Below are 23,632 nucleotides of genomic sequence, written 5' to 3'. Positions count from 1 at the left end.
TTTACATTAATTTATTTGCATAAAATAATTTTTTTGGCCAAAAAAAAAAGGTGGTTTACATATTAGGTGACATTAAACTACTTACTTTACTATTTATGTACGTTTTTCTGGAAGATTCCCACATTTGAGGAATGGTTAGGTTTAGGAGTAAAGTTAAGGTTAGGGTTATACAGGTTAAAGCTGTTAGGTTTGTGGCATGGGGTTGGGTTAAAGTTAGAGATAAAGTTAACGGTGTAACTACAAATATTAATGAAATGCAAGTTCTTTAAATGTTATTACAATGCACCAACTTCTCTATATGTAATAAATATGTTGTATTAACTGGTCAAGTACATAGTAGTTAAAGCCACCTAATATAAAGTGAGTCAGTAAACTCACTTATAAGTTTCTAATGTGAATGTACTTGTTTCTCAATAAAATATGGGACTTGTGATGCATCACGAAAGTTAGCTATAAAATTAGCCTCAGCAAGACAAAGAAGTCAGCCACTTTATTACATAACTATTCATCTACAGAAAGCTAAAGAGCAGGTGCTACATTTAAAACTATTTAACATGTCATTTCCATCACTGAATGAATGATGATTTGAGATGTGATGAAAATGACATTAGTTGAACCCTTATTCAAAGATCATGTGAGTGATGATGGATGAAGGTAAAAGATGATGTATCAGTTTCTGAACTCCAAAACTGTATTCACTCACACTGTCAACTCCAACATTTAACCGCTTTCACTAACACAGTCAGTCCGGTTCTGTCAGCTCATGTTCCCCGTGACGAGCACACACAGCTGACGGACAAAAATACTCCTGGGGCTCCAACCACGTTCTCTAGGTTTGCTTCCTTCATGCCAGTAACAGTGCTTCTCCTCACTGTATCTGCTGTTTGACAGCAGGAAAGGAGCAGCTCTATTTTTAGCCGTGCTTTGGGGAGTGGACAGGGTGGATGGTAAGGTAAACGCTGGGAACGGCAGTTCCCTCCTCAGCCTTAACGGACAGCAGTCTGTGTCACCATGACCGTGGAAAAGATGGATCCTGTGGAAGTGTTTTCAGCCGGGGAGAAAGGCCGTGGCCTCCGTGTCACCAAGGAGATGAAAGCTGGAGAGGTTGTGTTTGCTGAAGCGAGCTTCGCTGCGGTTGTGTTTGACAGGTAGGATCAGGGTGTGGACGACTAGTTGCGAGTTGACTTACCTGGTCAGGAATGGCTTACTTTGGGAAGTGAACTTTGCATGTTGTGGATCCTGACCTGTTGACATCTTAATTAAGTGATCCTAAGTGACACAGATGGTGAAGTTTTGGTATAAGATAAGATAAGATAAGAGATAAGATAAGATAAACTTTATTGTCCCGAAGGAAATTCGTATTGGACACACACAGAACATTATAATCTGCCGTTTCATACAAATAACATATTACAAAAGGATATTATCTCAAATGTGACTTGATTAAGAAAGATCATATTGGATAACTTGCTGTTTTCCAAGTGTAATTGTACTGTAATAAGAGTAAAACACCCTGTTTTGGGTTATTTTGCTTGTTGGACTTGAATAGTTTTGCTGGCGGTATGTAAGTGCACTCTCAGAAACAAAGTACAAAGCTGTCACTGGGGCTGTACTTTTGTACATTTTCCATACTAATATGTACGTTTAAGGTACCAACATTGACCTTTTAGGTATAAAGGTGTGCCTTTTGAAAAAGTCCTTCCCCAGTGACAGATTTTGTAACTTTTTTTTATGCAACCGCACAAAATAATTGTTTGGTCTTGTCACAAACAATATTAGAAAGATAGCAATATTAGATCAATATTAGAATGGATCAACAATCCAGACCGTTTTCTACAGATTCACCTTCACAAATCCATATTGGAATTGGTGCTTAAATGATGGAAAGTGTCATTTCTGGGGCTGGTTTGGTTGTGTTAAATTGAGAACAGGGTTTAGTATGTACATATTCTGCAGGTTAAGTATGTGAGAGCTCAGATTACTGAGCGGCCAACGTGTCTGATTCAGGATCAGCTGTGCTAAACATTTTAAAATGCTGAAAAATGGGCTTTGACATTGTGCCTTGTGAGTAAATATGTTGTAGACTGAGGGGTTCGCTACATTATTCGTCTTCAGGTGTTGCTTATGTAAACGTTCAAAGTCTCTATTTCGTTGTTCTGAGTTATTGTGCACAGAGTCACCAGAATAACTGAAGAGAATACATTCATGATTAATTCATGATTAATCAGTATTGTTCCTGCAGTCAGTGTGTAGATGTTTTCTGATGGTTTAAATCCTCATTGCCATATTTTCATTTCTTAATATTGCTTTTGAAATACCTATGAGGTTTTAGACACATTTTGTTTTGTTTTTTTCCCCCCCAGGACTGCGTTATGTTTAGTTTTGTTACTATCATGTAGTTTTGTGTACTTGCAGATGTTACTGGAGTGCTAAACGATGTGAGAGATTCCACTCTCATGTGACAAGATCACAGTTTCACCTCCATAAAAAGTCAAGAGCCAATGCAGAAAACTGCACAGAGTACTCAACCCTTTGCACTTCTGTAAACACAAACATGTTTCCATGAGCGTCTGGATGAAGCCAGTACAAATGACAACAAAGAGTTAACCTGGATGTCATGTCTGCTTACTGTACGCTGACTTTTAAAGGGGGAGGCGATGGTGCGTGACATCAGTGTTCAGTAATCTCATCCTAAAATAGAAAATTATGTAAATCACATGAAGCAATATTTCAAAGCATGCAAGGTGACACCAGAAGGCCGAGCTGACAGTTCCTCACCTTTAGAATTAAAGCAAAGTTAGTGGTCTAAAGGACATGCCCTGCAGAGAAGAATCACCTCTCACTTTGTTTTTTAATCGTGTTACTAATCTAAAATGACATTAAAATGACTCAATACTGCATACAATCTGCCAATCACATTAAATATAACCCATTTTTAGAGATATAAATTTATCACACAAGTCAAGCATCCAGATGGTCTTTTATTTGATCCTTTGGGATAAAATTTGAGTTTAACATTGCTCATATAAAGAACATTTATATAAAGATCCCACTGAGAGTTATCTGCCTGTCTGTTTCACATGTGGCTGAGGAGGGGTGGGATCATAAAAAACAACCAAAGACTATATTAACAGACACATACGACAGAACTGTTAGGATCAAGGAAGCATACTGGAAGATAAAATAATTTGAAATACAGTCATCCAGAGTTTGTCTCGTTTTTCGCCACAAATAAATGTATATCAGTCAAAAATTTACTTTTCCATTAAGGGGCGATTTTTGCCCCCTGGGGTATTTTTACATTTGTGAGGGATTTTTTTATCACCACCTTAATAATACTGTCTTAAATTTAACCAGCTACTTTAGTCAACCAAAATACTTTAAACTGTTCCCAATAACAACTGACTGTTTAAAATTGTTATTGTTGATTATTGCTTGATTATAATTATATTGATTAATAATTATATTAATGTAGATTAATGGAATACATATAAAAACGTTTTTGTGTTTTGTGTCTGAGTTTTGGGGAAATGGCTCGTCATATTCTGGCTCAACGTGTTTGGTTATAAGGCTCAATGCTGCAAAAAAACAATGCGTTAAATTCCGTTGCAGTGTGCACAAATCAAAATATAATTGCGCAAATAGATACGTTTCATTCACTTTTACATTTCATTTTAATTGCGAAGGCTGCAGTCAACTGTTTAATTGTGCAGGGGCAATTTTCGCCCCTTCATCTTGAATTTGTAAGGCATTTTATTCATTACAGTGGCATTATTGCCACAAGCCGCCGTTAATTTCTGACCATGATGTATACAGTTGTGCTCAAAATTATTCATACCCTTGGTAAATATGATCAAAGAAGGCTGTAAAATATAAATCTGCATCATTAATCCTCTTGATTTTTTATTTTAAAAATTTACAAAAATCTAACCTTTCATAAAAATTAAGAAATAAGAATTTAAAATGGGTGAGAGACATCATTATGAAAAAAAAGTTTTTCTCTAATACACATTGGCCACATTTAATCATACCTTTTTATTTAATGCTTTTTTGCAGCCTCCTTTTGCCAAGATAACAGCTCTGAGTCTTCACCTATAATGCCTCATAAGTTTAGAGAACATCTGACATACAGAATCTCTCCAGACCCTTCAGATTTCCAGGTCCGTGTTGGTGCTTCTCCTCTTCAGTTCACCCCACTCATTTTCTATAGGGTTCAGGTCAGGGAACTTGGTTTTGTTCTCAGTGACGCATTTTGTTTTGATTTTGATGTTTGTTTGTGGATCATTGTCCTGTTGGAGGATCCAACTACTGCCCTTTAAAAGAAATTCAGTAAGCTTTTAATTTTTTATCTGTTCGTATTAGAATCCATGATGCCATCCATCCGAGCAAGACATCCAGGATCTCTGACAGAAAAATAGGCCCAGAACATTAAAGATACAACAGTATATGTAATTGTACACATGGGACACTTTTTTATCCCTGTATGCACCAAACCCATCTTGAATGTTTGCTGCTAAAAACCTAATTTTTTAGTTTCATCAGACCACAGAACCCAGTCCCATTTGAAGTTCCAGTGGTGTCTAGCAAATGAATATGAAATTTTTTAATGAAAGATCAAACTGATAAACAATGCAGACTTATTTTTACATGCCGTCTTAGATCATATTTACGAAGGGTATAAATAAATTTGAGCACAACTGTATATATTTTTTCTATATGTAAACCCCAGAATATGTGCTATTTAGTTATTGCCATGAAAATGTCGGTGACCTTTAATTTGAACATTTTCTCCATGTTGGCCATTCGTCCAGGCTGTTTCTCCCTAGGGTTCATCCCCGGGACCCTGCAATGAACAAGCATATTATAGAATGGATGGATGGATTACATGACGAACTGTGGTAAACTATGCACCTGTTTTTGATGCCAAGGCCACTGAAAAATTGTTGTGGAGCCAAATTAAGACATCCGCAATTAGGACATATGAGTGCGGAGCTTTTGGATAGATGTGTTTGGACCTGTCTACACTGGTGTCTGCAAAGATGCCATACAGCTCCATTCTGGAGTCTTCGGGCTTGCTTGGAAATTACAAGCAGGCGTGCTGAAGCAGGTTTGAAATAAACTGGGCAGGACAGTGGATCTCCAGCAGCAGGGCTGAAGACGTCTGAGTTAACGGACTAGTAGTCAGCAATGACCAAGACGGCCATCGTTGGCCAAGAAATCCCAGTAATCAGCATACTGGTGCTCATAAATCCATCATATGTCTTTGTTGTGGCTTGCACATGGCAGATGTAGAAGAGGGTACAATCCTGCTTAAATATGAGATAAATTAAGATAAACCTGGTTAACATGCACCTGTCCTCCGCAAGACATGCCAGTTTAACCTCATCTCAAAGCCAGTCCCATCCACAACCAATTCCTGTACTGTATAAGCACATTGGGAGGAATAACAAGGAAAATATGGCAGTCAAGTGTTTTTCTGCTTCCAGCCCTGTTCATGAATATGGCATAGGGCAAAGATCATGTCAGAGTATTTTTCTGAACCTGCCTTGAGATTTTGGAAGGATCTTTTCAATGATGTATTAGGTGAGATGAAGGATCATGCCTCTGATCAGTACTCAGCCTTCTGGCAGGACTGAAATGCAATTTTTCCTTCAGCAGGTTTAAAGAAACCCTGTCTCTTTTGTAAAATGCAACAATAATGCGTCTTTCCAGTCTAGAGGAACAGTTTCGTACGCCTATATTCTATGGCTGACATTGTGAAGAAGAACTAGCCTCTGTTTTCAAGCCTCAATGCTCTCCTGCTTTCTTGTTCTTGAGTCTTTTTACAGAGACAAAGATCTGAGTAGGGATTAATCAAGCTCGCATACTGGAGAGAAATTCAGTAGGTGATTGAATATGCTGGAGTTTGAATGTTTCCTTTGGTTGTGGTGTTCTGTGTATTCCAATAACCTCAGAACAGAGTGTACTGCTTTAGCTCTGGAAAATTGCCGTCAAATTGCAGGAGGGCCTTCTGCTTAAATGCAGGCCAGAGCCAGAATGCCAGTATCAGACCCTTACTGGGATCCAATAACATAAGCCAGATCAATCCAAGAACAGAAACAGACAGATCCAGAGCTAATGTGCAGCTTCTTGAAAAGTACATTTCACAATGTGATGTCACCTTTCTTTTTGGCAGGGGTTCCCAACCACATTCCTGGAGCCTTCCTAACACTGCGGCTGTATCCGAAATCGCACCCTTATACCCTCAAATAGGGCACTATTTGAGAGGACAGCGATTCGTCCACAGCAAAATACAGCGTAATACAACACAGGTACAAATTCATTGTAAATTGATTATTAAATTGTTTAACTAGGGTTTATACATAATTTCCGTGACAAAGTTCAAGATAAATCCTTTAATCTTAATACTGGAGCTACCCGTCGAAAAATTATTAAACAGCAAGCAAAATATGCAATAGCAGCAGTCCTTCCAGTGCATTCAGTGTCCGAATTCACTCACTCGTTTTCATTCACTCCTTCAAGTGAACTGTATTAGTGGACTAATGTAGGGAATAGTGAATGAGGGTATAGGGGGCGATTTTGGATACAGCTTGCATGATTAATGTCTCCTTAATCAAACACACCTGAATCAGATTGGTTGGGAACCACTGCTTTATGGTACTGTCTGGGATATGTGTAAAATGAAAGCACAGAACAGTTATCAGAACATATCAGAGTTTAGGACCTTCCAAAAGACTCAAAGAGGTATTAGGTCAGAGGTGTACAATTTTGTTCCCAAAGGGTTACAATTTCAACACTTGCCTGGAAGTTATGTTTGATTGGGCCGAAGCTAAACTCTACAGGAGTTTTAGCTTTTGACAACAAAGCCCATTTTATACTGTTGACGGGAGTTGATCTTTCCAAAGGAGTGTGTATTGCTCAACTTTAGTCTGAGACTACAGAAAATTGGGCCTACTTCAAGACTGTGACGTCTACATTGTGTATGTATGCTCGGTTGCAGCATGGGATGTGCGGTGGTTGGATCTTTTGTCATTGTGAGTGTATCCAGCAGAGTGTGTCGTTTCCATATAATGAGATTGTTTACTTTTTGTCTGTGCAGAGGGATGCTAGGCCACTTAGGTAAATCTTGGAATAGCCAATTTTATGTCACCATTTTATGTCTAGATCCCTCCCCTGTCAAGGAGTGAGCAGTGCAGACCTTAAAAGGCGCTGCTCAGTGATGTGAATGCTTGTCCATCACATCCACACAATGAGAGTCTCAATTCAAGACCTGCCTTGATCACCACTGTCCCACCGCTGCAGGATATGCAGGTGGAAGTGATAGCCTGTTTAAAGAGTCCTGGCAGTACAGCTAGATTCCATGATTTAGGTACTAGGGCAGGGGTGCCCAAGCTCAGTCCTGGAGGGAAGGTATCCTGCATAGTTTAGATCCAACTTGCCTCAACACACCTGCCGGGAAGTTTCTAGTAACTAGTAAGCCTAGTAAAAGTTTGATTAGCTGGTTTAGGTGTGTCTAATTGGGGTTGGAGCTAAACTTTGCAGGACACCGGCCCTCCAGGATCGAGTTTGGGCATGCTTGTACTATGAGATAAACTGTAAATCAACAGTGTTAGGACTGTGCGGCAGGGGGATGAAAGATCTCAGTCTGTCAAGCTTTCCTCTCACATGCTCCTAACACAGTCATGCCAATAAGGACAGATGTCCTGATATAATGAAGTTCTGTCCTTCTGCTTTAGCTTTATTCTAGTTTATTGTTCAGTTCATGTTCCTGCTTCATCGATACCTGTGTGCATCTGTGATTTGTCTGTCACTTAGTCTCAGTGTATTCAAGGCCAAGTATTTCTACTGCTCATTCATCAGGACTTGTCCATTCCGAATTGTTTCCGGTGAGCTGAGTTCTTGTTTCTTGTTCCTTGATTCTTGGTTTTCTAGTTTTTTAAACAACATTAACAAGAACACAAGCACTGCAACGTCATTACCCCTTAAAAGACTAGACGTTTTAATGGTGGGCCACAATTTGTTTTTATAGTAAAAAATTATTGTTTTATTTCAGGGTAAATAAGGAAATATTTACTTCTTGTTGTGGTGGAATTGTACGTTTAATAAAGCTGAATTCATGTGCATGTACATTACATACTGCTTTTAAATCTCACGTTTATTTCTAAAGGGAACACCATGAAATATATATGCGGCTAATTTAAGAACAGTACGTCAAGACTCAGTGCTATGCAATATGTCATATGTCCAGAGTCTTTGGGAAGTATGAAGGAGCACACCAATGCTGCGTTCAAGTCCTCCTGGGATGTTCATACGTATGAGTTGACAAGTATTCGTGAATGCAGTATGGTTTCACATCAGTGTTCAAAGCACACACAGAGACAGTAGCGCAGAGTGAATAGACCACAAAATATATCCGCAGCATTGTGGTACTTGAGACTGGAATCAGTCTTGAGTTCAAGTCAAGGAAAAAAATTGCTTGACACTGGTATAAAAATAGGGCACATAGTATGTTTTCAGTGAGGATGCTACTAAAACAGGTCTGTATATGTTGTCTGTCAGTCTCTCTCTGCAGGTGTGTCACAGCTGTTTCCGCCGGCAGGCGAACCCTCACCGCTGCGCCCAGTGCAAATTTGCCCACTACTGCGACCGCACGTGCCAGCGTGCCGCATGGGAGGAACACAAGCAAGAATGTTCTGCCATTAAAAAGATAGGAAAAGCTCCCAATGAGAATGTGCGGTGAGTCATGTGATCTCAGACTGACCTTTACAATGTTACAACAAATATGGAACATTTCGAATGTAACAGGTTTAAGTACTGTGATCATGCTGAAACAATGTAGCACTTTAGTGTTTGTATTAGAGATAGTAATCATAAATACATTTTAGTGCTCGTGGCTCCAGCCACGTCTTATCCAAAGAAAACAAATCCTGATATGTTCAAGCTCAAATAGCATGTTCATTGGCGTTCAATGTCCTGACATTGCAGTCTGGTCGCTCGTATCCTGTGGCGTATTCAGAAGGACACTGGTCTGGTCTCCGACGCTCAGCTCACCACCCTCGACCTCCTGGAGGATCACCTGTCCAAAATGTCCCCCGAGGACCTGAAAGAGCTCAAAGTTGACGTGCAACACTTCTACAATTACTGGCCTAAAAAGAGCAAACCAGTCGGAGAGGACTATGTGTCGCATCTCTTTGGTGTGGTAGGCACTGATTCGCCCGACCGCACACTTCTTTGCTTGTTCTTACGAAACTCAGATGAGAAAGATGTTTCTCTCATCCTCAGATTAACTGCAATGGTTTCACACTGAGCGATCAGAGGGGTCTTCAGGCGGTCGGCGTGGGTCTCTTTCCTAACCTGTGTTTGGTCAATCACGACTGCTGGCCCAACTGCACTGTCATTCTCAATCCCGGCAAGTGAGTAGATCAGAATTCAGTATGTCTATCAGCCCCTGTGAAATCACACTACATCACACAGAAGCTTTATAAGTTGTTAATCCAGATATTAATGTCCAGCATGTTTCTCTCTTGCAGTCAGACGGCTCTGGACGCTTCATTCCACTCAAAGAGAAGGTGGGTCAGTGTGACACACAGTAACATCTTCCCCTTTGACCCCTGGCTTACTAACAGCATCATATCCATGTTATGTCCTTAATAGTTCATCTACAAATTAAAATTCTGCCGTTATTTACATGTTCCAAACCTAGAAGACTTTCTTTCTCTTTTCCATACAATTACAATGACTACTGGAACTTCATTAAAGTTTAATGCTTTTTATGTCTTTTCTTGTCAGTTTGAGAGATTAACTCTCCCAGGCATTATTTACTTTCATGATATGGAAAAAGAAGAGGCATGGTTCAAACCCTTTTTTTTCACCTCAGATTTATTTAGTATCATTGATATACTATTATAGTTTTTGTTGAAATCTTGAATTAGATTTTATTTATTTATTTATTTATTAATACTGATTTCACTTTAATTTTAGTTAAAAGTTCTAGTACTTTTGTTTTATGCTTCTGTCATGGTTATTTGTTTTTTGTTTTAATTAATATGTCTGTATAGTTTTTATTGATTTTTATTTATTCATTTTACTTTTTTTATTGTTTATTTTAAATAATGAAATACATTTTATTTATTAATTTTTTTGTTTCAAGTAACAAAGATTTCTGTGGTTTTAGTTTTACTTTAATGATAGTAACCCTGGTTCAACCCTGGTTTGGAAGCAATAAAGTTAACTATTGTAATGATTTAGTCCAACTGAAGGTGAATTAACGATAAACCCAAAAAAACCCACGTTACATGTCCCCCCTCAAAGGGCGGCTCCAGACGCCCAAACAACACCCAAACCCCAACAAGTCCAGGAGGGTGAAGCTGACGCAAAACACTGGGAGGGACGGAGGGCCAGACCCATGCAGAGGAACAGGACTTGGATCATGGCATGGAGTGTGAAACAGTGGGCAAGACCATGGGCCATGGTGCAATGGCAGACCTGGGCAGTGGAGCCATGGTGGACCTTTACCATGAAGCAGTAACAGACAGTGAAAAAATGGAGGTCCTGGGCCGTGGCAGGCCTGGATCATGGAGCAGAGGTGGGCCTGGACCGTGAAGCAATGGAGGACCTGGGCCATGAAGCATTGGCAGACAATGAAGCAGTGCAGCAGAAGTTCACCATGTCAGATCCTGAGGAGCCTGGAGCCAGGGTGGTGCAGGCAGAGCAGGGAGCCATGGTGGGGCAGGCAGAACAGGGAGCCATGGCGGAGCAGGCAGAGCAGGAACATGGACAGACTACTTAACCATGACAGACCGGGCAGTAAGTTACTTCTGCAGCAGAAGCTGCCTCCTCAGGAGGTTCTGCAGCAGGAGCCGTCACTTCTGGAGGCACTGGCGCAAACTCATGGACAGGAGAGGCCAGTATGCAGCCCACACACTCAAAATGGTGACTGCCATCACACTGGCAGTCATGACATGACGTGGCTCTGGAGGGTCAGGCGAGACATGGCGAGGCTTTGGGAGGTCAGACAAGTCAATGTAATGGACCAGAGACCAGTGAGGGGTATTATGTGGCATTTTGGATGATATGTCCTTATCTAAACCAAAGTGAAAAATGTCTTTCAGGAAGGTATCACAACACAACTTAGAAAAGTCCGCCACATAATCCTCAATGTGCCGGTTCCTTAGCAAAGTCAAACAAGATGATCTGCTGGATTCATTTTTTTGGTTGTGTATTCTGTAATGATTTAGTCCAAGTTGAACCCCACACTACAACTATTTGATAAAACTATTTGTTAATAGCTGTGACCAAACTCAGAACCACAGCTTGTTTCAATTTAGCCTAATCTTAATCTGTAAATATACTATTGTTCACTGTTACAAAATGTTTGGTCATAATGCATTAATGTTAACTTGAAATGTTACAAATGTATTAGTTTATGTTGAAAAATTAACATTATCCTGGATGAAAAATGTTACCAGCTGTTCCGTAAAATGCAGAAAACACGCACAAAAAAATAAAAATAAGAGCTGCTCATGTTTAGTAAATATTATGTAAAAAAGCTCCAGTCATTCTTATCAAATCTAGTTACTCAAGAGTAGAAGCACTCATCGAGTCATCATGAACTGTAACATGTTGCATTGAGATTCGCTCTAGGGTTCTCAGTTAATGTCTTCATTGTGAAGTATTTTTGATTTGATTTAGCATGGTGTATATGTGAGCTGCAAAAATAGCTTTTTAGGTTTGCTTGTATTTTTACTAACACAACAAGTGCATTGTACATTTATCTTTATAATGCCTCACTTGTGTGAGACGAAATAGATGATGTGGTTACACAACCTTTCTGTGACTTAGGATCGAGCTGAGGGCTCTGGGGATGATCCCTGAAGGAGAAGAGCTGACCGTCAGCTATGTGGACTTCCTAAACGTGTCCAAGGACCGCCAACGGCTGCTCAAGCAGCAGTATTACTTCGACTGCAAATGTGAGCACTGCACCAACGGCATCAAAGATGACCTGATGACGGCCGTCAAAGACACCGACGGACACAAGGTTTATATCAGCCTCCAAATCTGTACTATAGTAAAATATACAGAAACACTGTCCCTGTCTGAGATGAATCTATTTTAATTCTCTAGCTGATTCTAAAGCAGTTTGTACATTGTATATGGACCATTCTACAGTATTGGTTCAAAGTCAGAGTTGGAAATGTCTTGAAAAAATTTTCTTTTTTCACAAATTTTGAATGTATGCAAATTGTACAATATCCAGGGTACACATTTCTAGTAATTGTGCAGTTAAAGGAGAAGTCCACTTCCAAAACAAAGATTCACATATAATGTACTCACCCCCTTGTCATCCAAGATGTTCATGTCTTTCTTTCTTCAGTCGTAAAGAAATGATGTATTTTGAGAAAAACATTTCAGCATTTTTCTGCATAATAGACTGGTATGGTGCCCCAGTTGTGAACTTCCAAAATGCAGTTTAAATGCAGCTTCAAACGATCCCAAATGTGGTTGTAAACAATCCCAGCTGAGGAAGATAGGTCTTATCTAGCGAAACGATCGGCTATTTTTATAAAAATAATACAATTTAAATATTTCTTAATATCTTGTAAAAACTCTTGTCTCGTCTCTGCCTGGACTGTTTTGTTCCGGTTCATGACAGTTAGGGTATGTTGAAAAACTCCCATCTCATGTTCTCCCTCAACTTCAAAATCGTCCTATATCACTGTTTTACCTTTTTTTTAAGGCTGTTTGATCTTCTTTGCATGTTTACTTTGCAAAGACTGGGTCGGTATTCTGCAGCAATGTAGGATGATTTTGAAATTATTTTTGAAGTTGAGGGAGAAAATATGATCAGTTTTTCGACATACCCTAACTGTCTTCAGCCAGAGTACACAGAGTTTAGAGAGAGAAAGACAAGATGAGCATTTTAGATTAAAAAGTATTTAAATTGTATTTTTTAAAATGAAAATAATCAATTGTTTCGCTAGATAAAACCCTTCTTCCTCAGCTGGACCCGTTTACAATCCCATTTGGGATCGTTTGAAGCTGCATTTAAACTGCATTTTGGAAGTTCAACATCGGCACCATATCAGTCTATTATATGGAGAAAAATGCTTTCTTTGTGTCTTAAGAAAGAAAGTCATGAACATCTTGGATGACAAGGTGGTGAGTACATTATATGTGAATCTTTGTTTTGGAAGTGGACTTTAATTCTCATATTGTATTTTCAGAAAAATTTTGAATATTTGTCCTTTCCCCAAATTTGTCACTCCTGAAACAGTAATATATAATTTAATAAGAAATGTTATATTGACCTATTGTCACGCTTCAGGCAGGAACAGACTAACAACAACGTAATGAAACGAAATCTTTAATAATCCACAAGGAACACTGGAAACACAGGGAGGTAACGTTAACATCTGACAAACGACAAGGGGAAAACACACGCTATATATACACACACACAGACTGATTACAAACACGTGCAGACAATGAGGGAGATACCAAGACACACAGAGCTGCAGGGGGAAATGGTAGAAACCAACTAAAGAGTCCAGGGGTGTGACGTTACCTCCCCCTCCTGGAAGGCGCGTCCTCGCGCCGACAAACAGGGAAAACAAAAATGTACAAAGTCTTAGGAGGAGGCTTCGGCGGAGGACGGACTCCCGGGAGGAGGGCAAAAGATGGAGTCCAGGGTGATGACAGAATATTCCATGGAGGTGATGACGGAGGGAGGAGCCAAGGAGGTGACAGGAGGGGGCTAGAGCAGGAGGAGCCAGGTGAGACCCAGACCGCAGCCATGATGGAACCCCACGGTGGAGCCGATGGAGGGAGGAGCCATGGTGGAGGAAAGGCTAACGACTCCATGGGGCCAACCGACGGAGGCAGAGCAGGTGGTGGTAGAGCCCAAGGCGGAGACGGAGAGCCGATGATCCTTGGCGACACAGAGGATCCGGAGGGCCCAGGCGGAGCCCAAGGCTCTGGCGACCAAGGCGGAGACGGAGATCCGGAGGTCCGCAGCGGAGCCGGAGCGACAGAGGGCTGAGGCTGTGCCAGAGGGATGGAGGAGTTCCACAGAGCCGGTGGGATGGAGCGACGAGGCGCAGCCGGAGGAGTAGAATCCTGAGGAGAAGGTGGGATGACGACAGACCAGGGCAGAGCCGAAAGGACGATGGGGCCCGGTGGAGCTGGTGACGGGCGACGGTGGAGACGAGGGAGCTGAGAGACGGGGTGGAGCCGCAGGGTCGGAGGGCCGAGGTGGAGTCCAGGACTCTGAGGCTGAAGGCGGAGATGAGGGATCCTCCAGCCATGACGCCGATGGTGACTGGCAGACCTGCGGCGAACCCACCGCACAGATGGTGGGCTGAGGGTGAGTAGAGGGACTGACAAGCAGCAGTGGTGGCATGGCTAAAACATTATGGTTCTTAGACTGAGGGAGGGTGGGAGGGAAATCAGAGGAGGTAGATAGTTCAGAAATTACAGAGAGTCCAGTATTAACATTCTCAGAATTATCAGGTATATCGTTCATTGTCAAATGTCCCAAAATCCAATTCAGCTCACCCTCAGCGGTGGTGCAGTGGGTAATGCTGTCCTCAGCACTCTCATTTTCCACTGACCCCTCCACCGTCGCGGTCATTGTGGCCGGCTCACGCACCTGATCTGACGGCTCGTGCAACTCAGGCTCCGTGGTGATCAGCTGCTCTGTCGCTCCTCTCAGCGATGGCTCGCTGGTCGCGGCGGGCTGTAGCCCTCCGTCATCGGTGGGCTCTGGCTGGGATTCCGCGGGTTGGGGTGGCTGGCTGGGTTCTGGGTCTGGAGTGGCACTGGCGAGATTATCCATGGAACAGGCGGGGAACGAGGATCGGTTTCTCGCCAGTGTCCACTCCACAAACGCGGCGAAATCCGCTCGGGGGCCGTCTGCGGACAACGGCGCTCTGCATGACGCGTTGAGGCTGGCGTTATAAAACGCACAGAGCGCGTCGTCCGGGTAGCTGGTGGTGTGAGCTACAAGCTGGAACATGATGGTATATCCCTCGAGCGATAAATCCCCCTGCTTCAGCTGGAGGAGGATGAATTCTGGTCGGATGTTATACATAATAAACACACAACGGAAACAAAAGACTGGAAAACGAACGATAAAAAAAACGGGGGGGAATACGCAAAAAAAAACTGTGTTGGTCGGACGTTCTGTCACGCTTCAGGCAGGAACAGACTAACAACGACGTAATGAAACGAAATATCTTTAATAATCCACAAGGAACACTGGAAACACAGGGAGGTAACATTAACATCCGACAAACAACAAGGGGAAACACACGCTATATATACACAGACTGATTACAAACACAGGTGCAGACAATGAGGGAGATACCAAAACACACAGAGCTGCAGGGGGAAATGATGGTAGAAACCAACTAAAGAGTCCAGGGGTGTGACACCTATTAGATTTGCTCACATCTTCCTTGTAAACATATATATTTTTCTATTTTATTTAAAGGTTTTCAGAGGTAAATCAATAACAGTTACAATTGTAACAACATTTCAAGTGTGATTTATGAGATTTTTTGTATTTTGAATTAATTTTTCTTTGTAAAAAGCAAAAAGTTGATCATACTGATTTCAAATTGAAGGATTCATTAATTTAACTATACCTGTGAACCAAACAACATCAAAACATCTTAGTTGATAATTCAGTATACTTTATTTTTGACAAAACATCCCATGTTTCGGTACTGACAGCACATTTTCGGTAGTGACAGTAATGTTTTGGAAGTGACCACAACACATTACAGACTTTTAACCCACATTCTAAAACACTACTAAAACATACTAAAATACAAAACAAATCCATAACTGTGCTAAAATTTTGTTTATTTCCCCCAAATAAAATATTTTGTTTTGTGTTCCCTTTTGTCACTACCGAAATAATGATGACATTTAGTGATGTTTCATTTGTGGCTGTTACAGTAGTGACAATTTTATGAGCTCACACCCAAAAAAACAAAGATGCCACTACTGAAATTTCACCAAATGTGTCGGTCATGGCTGTTTCAGTAGTGTTAATTTTGGATACTTTTGAACCTATCTCAAAGATGCTAATCAGCACATGGTTAGCTTAGCACAGTTTTAAACACATATACACATATTGTACACATATAAAAACTAAATGTTATGAAAAACACCCAAAAAAAGTATTATAGAAAGTATAGAATTATAGAAAAATGGTGTTTGATAGTGACATTCTTTAAAGTTACAGAGAGATTTTTTTATACTTTTGAACACATTTACCTCACAAAATTATGGAGCTTATCTACTCACCATGTAGCTTTGAGAGTGACACATAAATATTTCCTGATCATAAATGTAGGGTTGTAGTTAAAATCAGTCTCAGCCAATGGACTAAAACATACACTGTTTCGGTAGTGACATGAAAATGCGGGACATAAAGTTTCATAATTTACAAAGATATTTTTAAAAACAACAATGGAATAAAATGCTAAATTTGTTTCAATATCATTTTCATAAGTTGAAATTTGGCCACCTCCTAATTACTAATTACATTTTTATATTAAGCTTACTACTGATTTTGTAAATATTACTGTAGGTTTCAACAGATAATGAGTAACATCTAAGATGTGAATACTTAAATGCTTTTTAAATGTGTTTTTTGGTTGTGGGACAGCAGTTTCGACCAATTCTGTAGAATGGCCCCTATGAAAGAGCGCCACTTTGTGACAAGGAATGATAATACAGTCATGCTAGAAAGTTTAGAGGTCCGACCTTGTGAACATGCAGTAATCTCAGATCCTCAGTCTGTAGTTATAATGAATTTTTCTGTAGCCGTCTGCTGATGTGGTGAAGGCGGTGACAGATTTCAGTCTTCAGGCTCTGGTTAAGATCGAAGAGGCTCGTACTGAAGGAAACTTCCATGAGGTGAGTCTAACAATTCCATCCTGATTTCACAGAAAGAGCTAAAACTGAACCACTTGTTTTTTATTGGTTACTGACAATTAAAGGGGGATCTAAACAGATTTTCCATACATCAGCAATAAGCTTTTTATGTTATGTAATGTTATTTGCTTTTAGACAAACGTTTACTGAACAAAACCATGATTTGTAATTAGACTAATATAAAACTATGTTTTTGAATAAATGACTCGTGTCACTGTGCCGTTTAGTCGGCACTCATTACCGGCTGCTTGGTGCTGTAGGTGGTTAGGATGTGTCGCGAGTGTTTGGAGAAGCAGGATCCAGTGTTTGGAGACACAAACCTGCATCTGCTGCGCGTCCTCAGCACCGCCAGTGAGGTTCTGTCCTTCATGCAGCAGTTCACCGAGGCGGCGGGTTACGCGCAGCGCATGGTAGACGGATACACGTGAGTCTGTTGATTTACTCTAAACCTCGTTAATTCCAGAGATTCTGAAATCACCTGAGCTCCTAATATGAGGTCAGCTAAACTCTGCTCTGCCCTCAGGAAGCTCTATCACCCCAATAACGCGCAGCTGGGCATGGCCACTATGAGAGCGGGCGTCACGCACTGGCACGCTGGCCTGATCGAGGCCGCTCACGGGCTAATCTGTCGCGCCTACGGCATTCTCATGATCACACACGGAGCTCATCACCCCATCACCAAAGACCTGGAGGTAAAACACCCACTGCTACACCATCATCATCAGTGAAAACACTGCGGTGTCAGCTCAGACACCAGTCAGTGTACTTATTATTAAAAACTCTTTGAGTTTCTCCCGTAACAGCTGAACTTTCCGTTTTATGAGGCCAATACAAATCAAGAATGTAAGTGAAACTTACTTGTGCTCACTGTAATAGAGGGTTTGCACAATCACAGTTTGGTCAGATACCAGGATGCGCGGCGATATTGGAGATACTCGAATGTAAACAACAGCGTGGATTGCACTGTTAATATGCTACTGAATGCATTATTATACTAGTTTATGCTGTCTAAACCATGGAAAAAACGCATGGAAGCTTCTAAATCATATAGAGAAGGACTTAGTAAGTAGGAAAGGGTGCGATATTTTCACAAACTAAAGTTAATAGGTGTATAGATATGTATGAGCAGTATTAATTAATATATTAGCCTAATATATCTGACTGGAAATGATAAGAACAAATGCAAATATTGTCAAGATTCTTGCCCTGGAAATCCTGGTTCAGTTTGGCCAACCACAAATGTCAGTTTTTTGCACACTTCTCCCTGATTTGTTATAACTTTTGGCATTCCGTAATACTTGTAATAAATGTTTTTCCGGGTTCAACCGATTAGTACAATCCAAAACATGACAATAATTGACCATTTTCAGCAGCAATAATCAGCAAAATTTGCAAGTTTCACTCAGTTCAATGGTGTTGTTTACGTTCTGTGCCACCAATATGGCCGATTGATGTGTCGTGAAAACACTCTATATGATCACAGCAATATCTGATGGCATAACAGGACTGAAGAGCAGAATCCTCTCAAAAAAAAGACATTTTAGAAAAATAAATATTGTGAAAACCATTTAGAAGACAAATATGGAATAAAATTATTCTTTAGTCTAATTTTAAAAAATACTCTAATTTGTTACAGCCATTTTTTTTTTCAAATTATATATAAATTTTGCTTTAATATTAAAAAAAAATGTCCTAAAGACAAAAGCATTCAGACAAAGTAAAAAGATTCTTTATTATAATAAGACCATTTACTTAATCCATATACTTTTTTAAGACGCAAGCCAAAATGTTACTTGTACATCAAATGTCAATATAATATTATTTTGGCTTTTTACAATGTAATTTCATCATAAACAAAAGCTAAATTAGCTATAATACAAAATATGAATTTTCACTTAAGACAAAACTAAAAACATTTTGTGTGTCAATGTTTGAGTTTACTTACTATAGATTAAGACAACGTTTCTGACTTATTTTTAAAATATGCATCATATTTCTTATTTGTATCACATATTAAAAAAACGCAGTCAGTAAATCTAGGCAGTGAAAGCATGATATTTTAATTTTAATAAAAGCAAAGCGTTAGTATTTTTGAACCCAATTTACAATTTTATAGTTCAAATGTAATGATGATGAATATGATAGTTTTGAATGAAAACATTGTTTTAAGGCAAAACAGCACAGGTGAATAAGGTCAACTTCTAGAAATCTTTTAGAACTTCTTGATAATAGATATCACCATATTACCATGGTTGATTGATCACTGTATATTAAGACTTGTTTGTATTATAGGTTTTCTGAAATGTTATGTTTGAATATGCAAATGAGGCATTATCTAATTAATAACATGTGCTACATTTGCATACACCTCCAGCACATATATCTGAACATTGGATAAAGCCAGATTCATAATTCTTGTTTGATTCTGTTGTTATGTTAGAGTTTAGGGGTTTTCCAGAGGGGATTTTAAATTTCTCTTTTTATCACTCCATAAATCAGAAAATACTGTAAACAGCTAGAGAAAACAACAACAACACATTTTCAGGGGGTTTTTTTATCATTGTGAATGATATATGAACAAACACCTCAGTAAAAGCCTTCAAAATATAGGAAAAAGAGTTTTGGTGTATGTGAGAGAAAAAAGTCTTTAAAGAAGTGTATTGGAATTGAAATTGTGTCTACTGACACAAATAGATAAAGAGTTATAAAATAAACACTTTAATGTGTATATTCTGAAAGAAAATGATATGGAAGCACATTGGTTTTGCTTGTAGCGTCTTACCTTAGTTAGAGTTGAATCTATCACACCTATCTATCACATAGGTTGGATGTTTAATGTGAAACATATGAGAATGATTCTGTGAGCATTTCTTTGATCGTGATTGTATGTAAATGTGTGTTTCAGTCGATGCGGATGCAGACGGAGATGGAGCTGCGTTTGTTCAAGCAGAATGAGCTGGTCTATCGCAACATGAGGGAGGCCATGCTAAGCGCCAAACCCACGATGCTCGCTGGAGAGCAAATCAAAACTACTTCATAAACAAGCTCATCAAACCGTGTCTGAATCTGCAGTGTAATAAAGGCATTTTCAGCAGATCTTGTTGTGCTGTTTTGATTGAATGCAGCTGAGATGTGCATGAGAACAACAACTACATCTGATCAGGAGATGCGTCTGCTGATCCTCTTGTAGACGATGCCGTCGAAGGTGAGGATCTGAAACGACATGCGACAGCAGAAGAGATTGAACATCAGGTGGTGTACAGCGATGATGATGATGATGATGATGATCAGGCTTACATTAATGATGGTGTCTCCGTTCAGCTCGGTCACAGACTCGATCCCCTTCACACACGCCATCAGCTTATTCCCGTCCATGTGAACCACAGTCTGACACACACACACACAGCTTTAATATCTCATCAATCTCACCGCAACCAGATCATATTTCACTTAAAAAAAACAATGCCAGTGCCAATAAATAAATACAGTTGAAGTCTAAAGTTTACATACACCTTTCAGAATCTGCAAAATGTTAATTATTTTACCAAACTAAGAGGGATCATACAAAATGCATGTAATTTTTTATTTAGTACTGACCTTAATAAGGTATATCACATAAAAAATGTTTACATATAGTCTACAAGAGAAAATAATAGTTACATTTGTAAAAATTACCCTGTTCAAAAGTTTACATATGCATGATTCTTAATACTGTGTTGTTACCTGAATGGTCCACAGTTTTTTTGTTCAGTGATAGTTGTTCATGAGTCCTGTTTTGTCCTGAACAGTTGGACCTTAACCTTGTCAGCTGTTCTTCAGAAAAATCTTCAGGTCCCACAATTTGGTTGGTTTTTCAGCATTTTTGTGAATTTGAGCCCTTTCCAACAATGACTATGATTTTGAGATCCATCTTTTCGCACTGAGGACAACTGAGGGACTCGTATTCATGCTCACTGATGCTTCAGAAAGAAAAACAATGCATTAAGAGCCGGAGGGTGAAAACTTTTTGAATTTGAAGATCAAGGTACTTTTCTACGTAAGGGCAAGTATCTTCTGTAGCTTATTTAGGCAAAATAAAAAAAAAATTTCCTTCTGAAGCATCATTGAGCGTTTAAACCTTCTGTAATAGTTGCATATGAGTCCCTCAGCTTTCGTCAGTGTGAAAAGATGGATCTCAAAATCTTACAGTCATTGTTGGAAAGGGTTAAAATACACAAAAATGCTGAAAACCCAAAGAATCTGTTGGACCTGAAGGATTTTTCTGAACAAGAGCAGGCAGTTTAACTGTTCAGGATAAACAAGGGACTCGAACAACTATTACTAAACAAAAAATAAAAACAGCTGTGGATCATTCAGGTAACAACACAGTATTAAAAATCAAGTGTATGTAAACTTTTGAACAGGGTCATTTTTTATAAATTGAAGTATTATTTTCTCTTGTGGACTATTAACGTCTTTTATGTGAAATATCTTATCTTATAAAATCTGATTTTGTGATTTCTTTTGATATTGTTGGCAAAAATGTGAATTATAGCGGACTGATCTTACTTTAGCTTTTTCTCCAGTGAAGGTCTCCAGTTCACATTCTTCACCCACAGTAAATGAGTACAGGACAACTTTCGTTCCTGCCGTCACCGTCACTTTGAAGTCCTTTCCGTCCTGGTGAATCTCTGAGATACTCTTGATGTCTTTTCCTTTCTCAATCTCATCCTCTGGCAGCCCTGCAGCAGAAAACACATGAGAAAACCACTCAGATGACAGTAGTGTGTTCTCACAGATGCTGTAAAGATATAAACGTGTTTTCTCTTACCAACGGCCTTCATGAACGGCTCGAAGTTCTCGTGTGACTCCAGCTGATATTTCCCACTGAAAGCCATCAGCAGCTGCAGACACAGGTCAGCATCGTCATTCAGTCACAGCTAATTACACACTTACATTGAAACATGTCATCTTCATCACATGTAAGCAGGCATTAATGATTTGATAAACAAGGCTGATTGCATTCCAGTCAATCAAATTCCACACAAATTCAGCACTGAATCAAAATCTTTAAAACTCACTGTTAGTGATTCTTCAGATCCAGTTCAGAAGACTCTGCAGAAATGTTGTGTTTGGCTTCAACAGGGTGGTTTCACTGCATTTGTGCTCAATGAGGGTTTGTTACATCAGACTTTAAACCTATCAATGCACAATAAGATTATACAAAGACAGATTATGATAAAACCGCTGAGAAAAAGCTTCTGCGTGGAATAAAAGTCCAAAGGTTGCTGAAATAAAGAAATTTCCATCAGCTGATGATCTTCACACAACTCTCAGATAATATTCCTCATCACTTCAGGAAAACAGGACACTGGCGTGTGGTTGTCTTTCATCACTGTTTTATCAGTAGGATATGTTAAACACATTACTTACATTCACAATTCACTGCAATCACTACAACCAATGTTTCTTCTAAATGTTTCTTCTAATGTTGGTTTAGACAACATTTCACCAACAAATCACAAGAGCCAAAATCCCCAAATCCAACAGAAAGGAGTATATCTGTCATCTGAACTTCATAAATTGTTCATTGTTGCATGACAACAATGCATTTCAAAAATAGTTTGTGATTCATAATTGTTTTACTTTTTAAGGCGGCTTGATGCCAGGGGCCAGTAGCATAAAAATAGCCACTATGTAGCCACTAAGTCTGTGTCTTAAGAACTAGTTTGACCAACTAACAGTTAGCCAAAGGGTTACTGGTAAAAGCTATGACCAGTCATGTATGTAAATGGCCCCAACTGGCCCCCATTGTGACAACTTACCCCATATAATGTTAGAATATTAAAATGTGTTTTTATTTATTTGTTTGTTTGTTTATTTATTTACTTACTTAGCTACTAATCAATGTACCTTTTTGTATATGACTTTAAAAAGCTATGACCAGTCTTATGTATATATATATATATATATATATATATATATATAAGATAAGATGACTAACATTTTAAGACTACTCTAAGCACTCTTTTTATTTATTTATTTACTTAGCTATGTAGTAAGTTAGTATAGTCAAGACTTCATTTTTTTGTCTAAGCAGAAAGTGAGTTTAAAAAATAAAGCCACTGGGTAAAGAAGTGTGACAACTGTGAAAACATTCCAGCTACATTCCAGTATTAATTAAATCTTTAAGTGAATAGACACTTTTTCTGCTTTTTAATTCATGTTTTAGTTTTACTTTCAAAAATAACATGAGAATTTCAGCTGCTAAAAGCTGATGTAAATATTATGTTAATTTTTATATTTATTATTTTGTTATTTTACATATGTGACCCTGGACCACAAAACCAGACCACGAAACTAGCCAACAATACATTCTGTAGGTCAAAATTATCTTTTTTTTGTGTGTGCCAAAAATCATTAGGATATTAAGTAAAGATCATGTTCCATGAAGATATTTTGTAAATTTCCTACCGTAAATATATCAAACTTAATTTTTGATTAATATGCATTGCTAAGAACTTCATTTGGACAATCTTCATGGCGATTTTCTTAATACTTTGATTTTTTTTGCACCCTCAGATTCCAGATTTTCAAATAGTTGTATCTCGGCCAAATATTGTCCTAACAAACCATACATAAATGGAAAGATTATTTATTTATTAAATCTTAATTAAAAAAAAAAAAATTAACCCGTTTTGTCCTTTAC

The 23,632-nt window shown here is 39.1% G+C and overlaps 2 protein-coding genes across 2 annotated transcripts; one reads left to right on the top strand and one right to left on the bottom strand.

Moving 5' to 3' along the window:
• Nucleotides 1-848: 848 nt before the first annotated feature.
• Nucleotides 849-20,040, top strand: smyd1a (SET and MYND domain containing 1a). The gene is made up of 10 exons (XM_051110008.1): nt 849-1,148; nt 8,560-8,736; nt 8,986-9,199; nt 9,283-9,413; nt 9,531-9,569; nt 11,842-12,037; nt 16,834-16,926; nt 17,205-17,368; nt 17,468-17,636; nt 19,850-20,040. Exons 1-10 carry the CDS (start codon nt 1,012-1,014, stop codon nt 19,982-19,984), a joined length of 1,455 nt encoding a protein of 484 aa, XP_050965965.1. The 5' UTR covers nt 849-1,011; the 3' UTR covers nt 19,985-20,040.
• Nucleotides 20,009-22,099, bottom strand: fabp1a (fatty acid binding protein 1a, liver). Its single transcript, XM_051110010.1, has 5 exons — nt 22,005-22,099; nt 21,755-21,827; nt 21,493-21,665; nt 20,242-20,331; nt 20,009-20,157 (listed from the first exon to the last, which is right to left on the bottom strand). The coding sequence occupies exons 2-5, from the start codon at nt 21,819-21,821 to the stop codon at nt 20,104-20,106; spliced, it is 384 nt and encodes a 127-aa protein (XP_050965967.1). The 5' UTR covers nt 21,822-21,827; nt 22,005-22,099; the 3' UTR covers nt 20,009-20,103.
• Between the last annotated feature and the right edge of the window lie 1,533 nt (nt 22,100-23,632).

The sequence above is a fragment of the Labeo rohita genome, chromosome 5, assembly GCF_022985175.1.
Source record: "Labeo rohita strain BAU-BD-2019 chromosome 5, IGBB_LRoh.1.0, whole genome shotgun sequence".
NCBI lineage: Eukaryota > Metazoa > Chordata > Actinopteri > Cypriniformes > Cyprinidae > Labeo > Labeo rohita.
The sequence above is the reverse complement of the archived record's forward strand: the minus strand, read 5'-3'. Positions and strand labels throughout refer to the sequence as shown.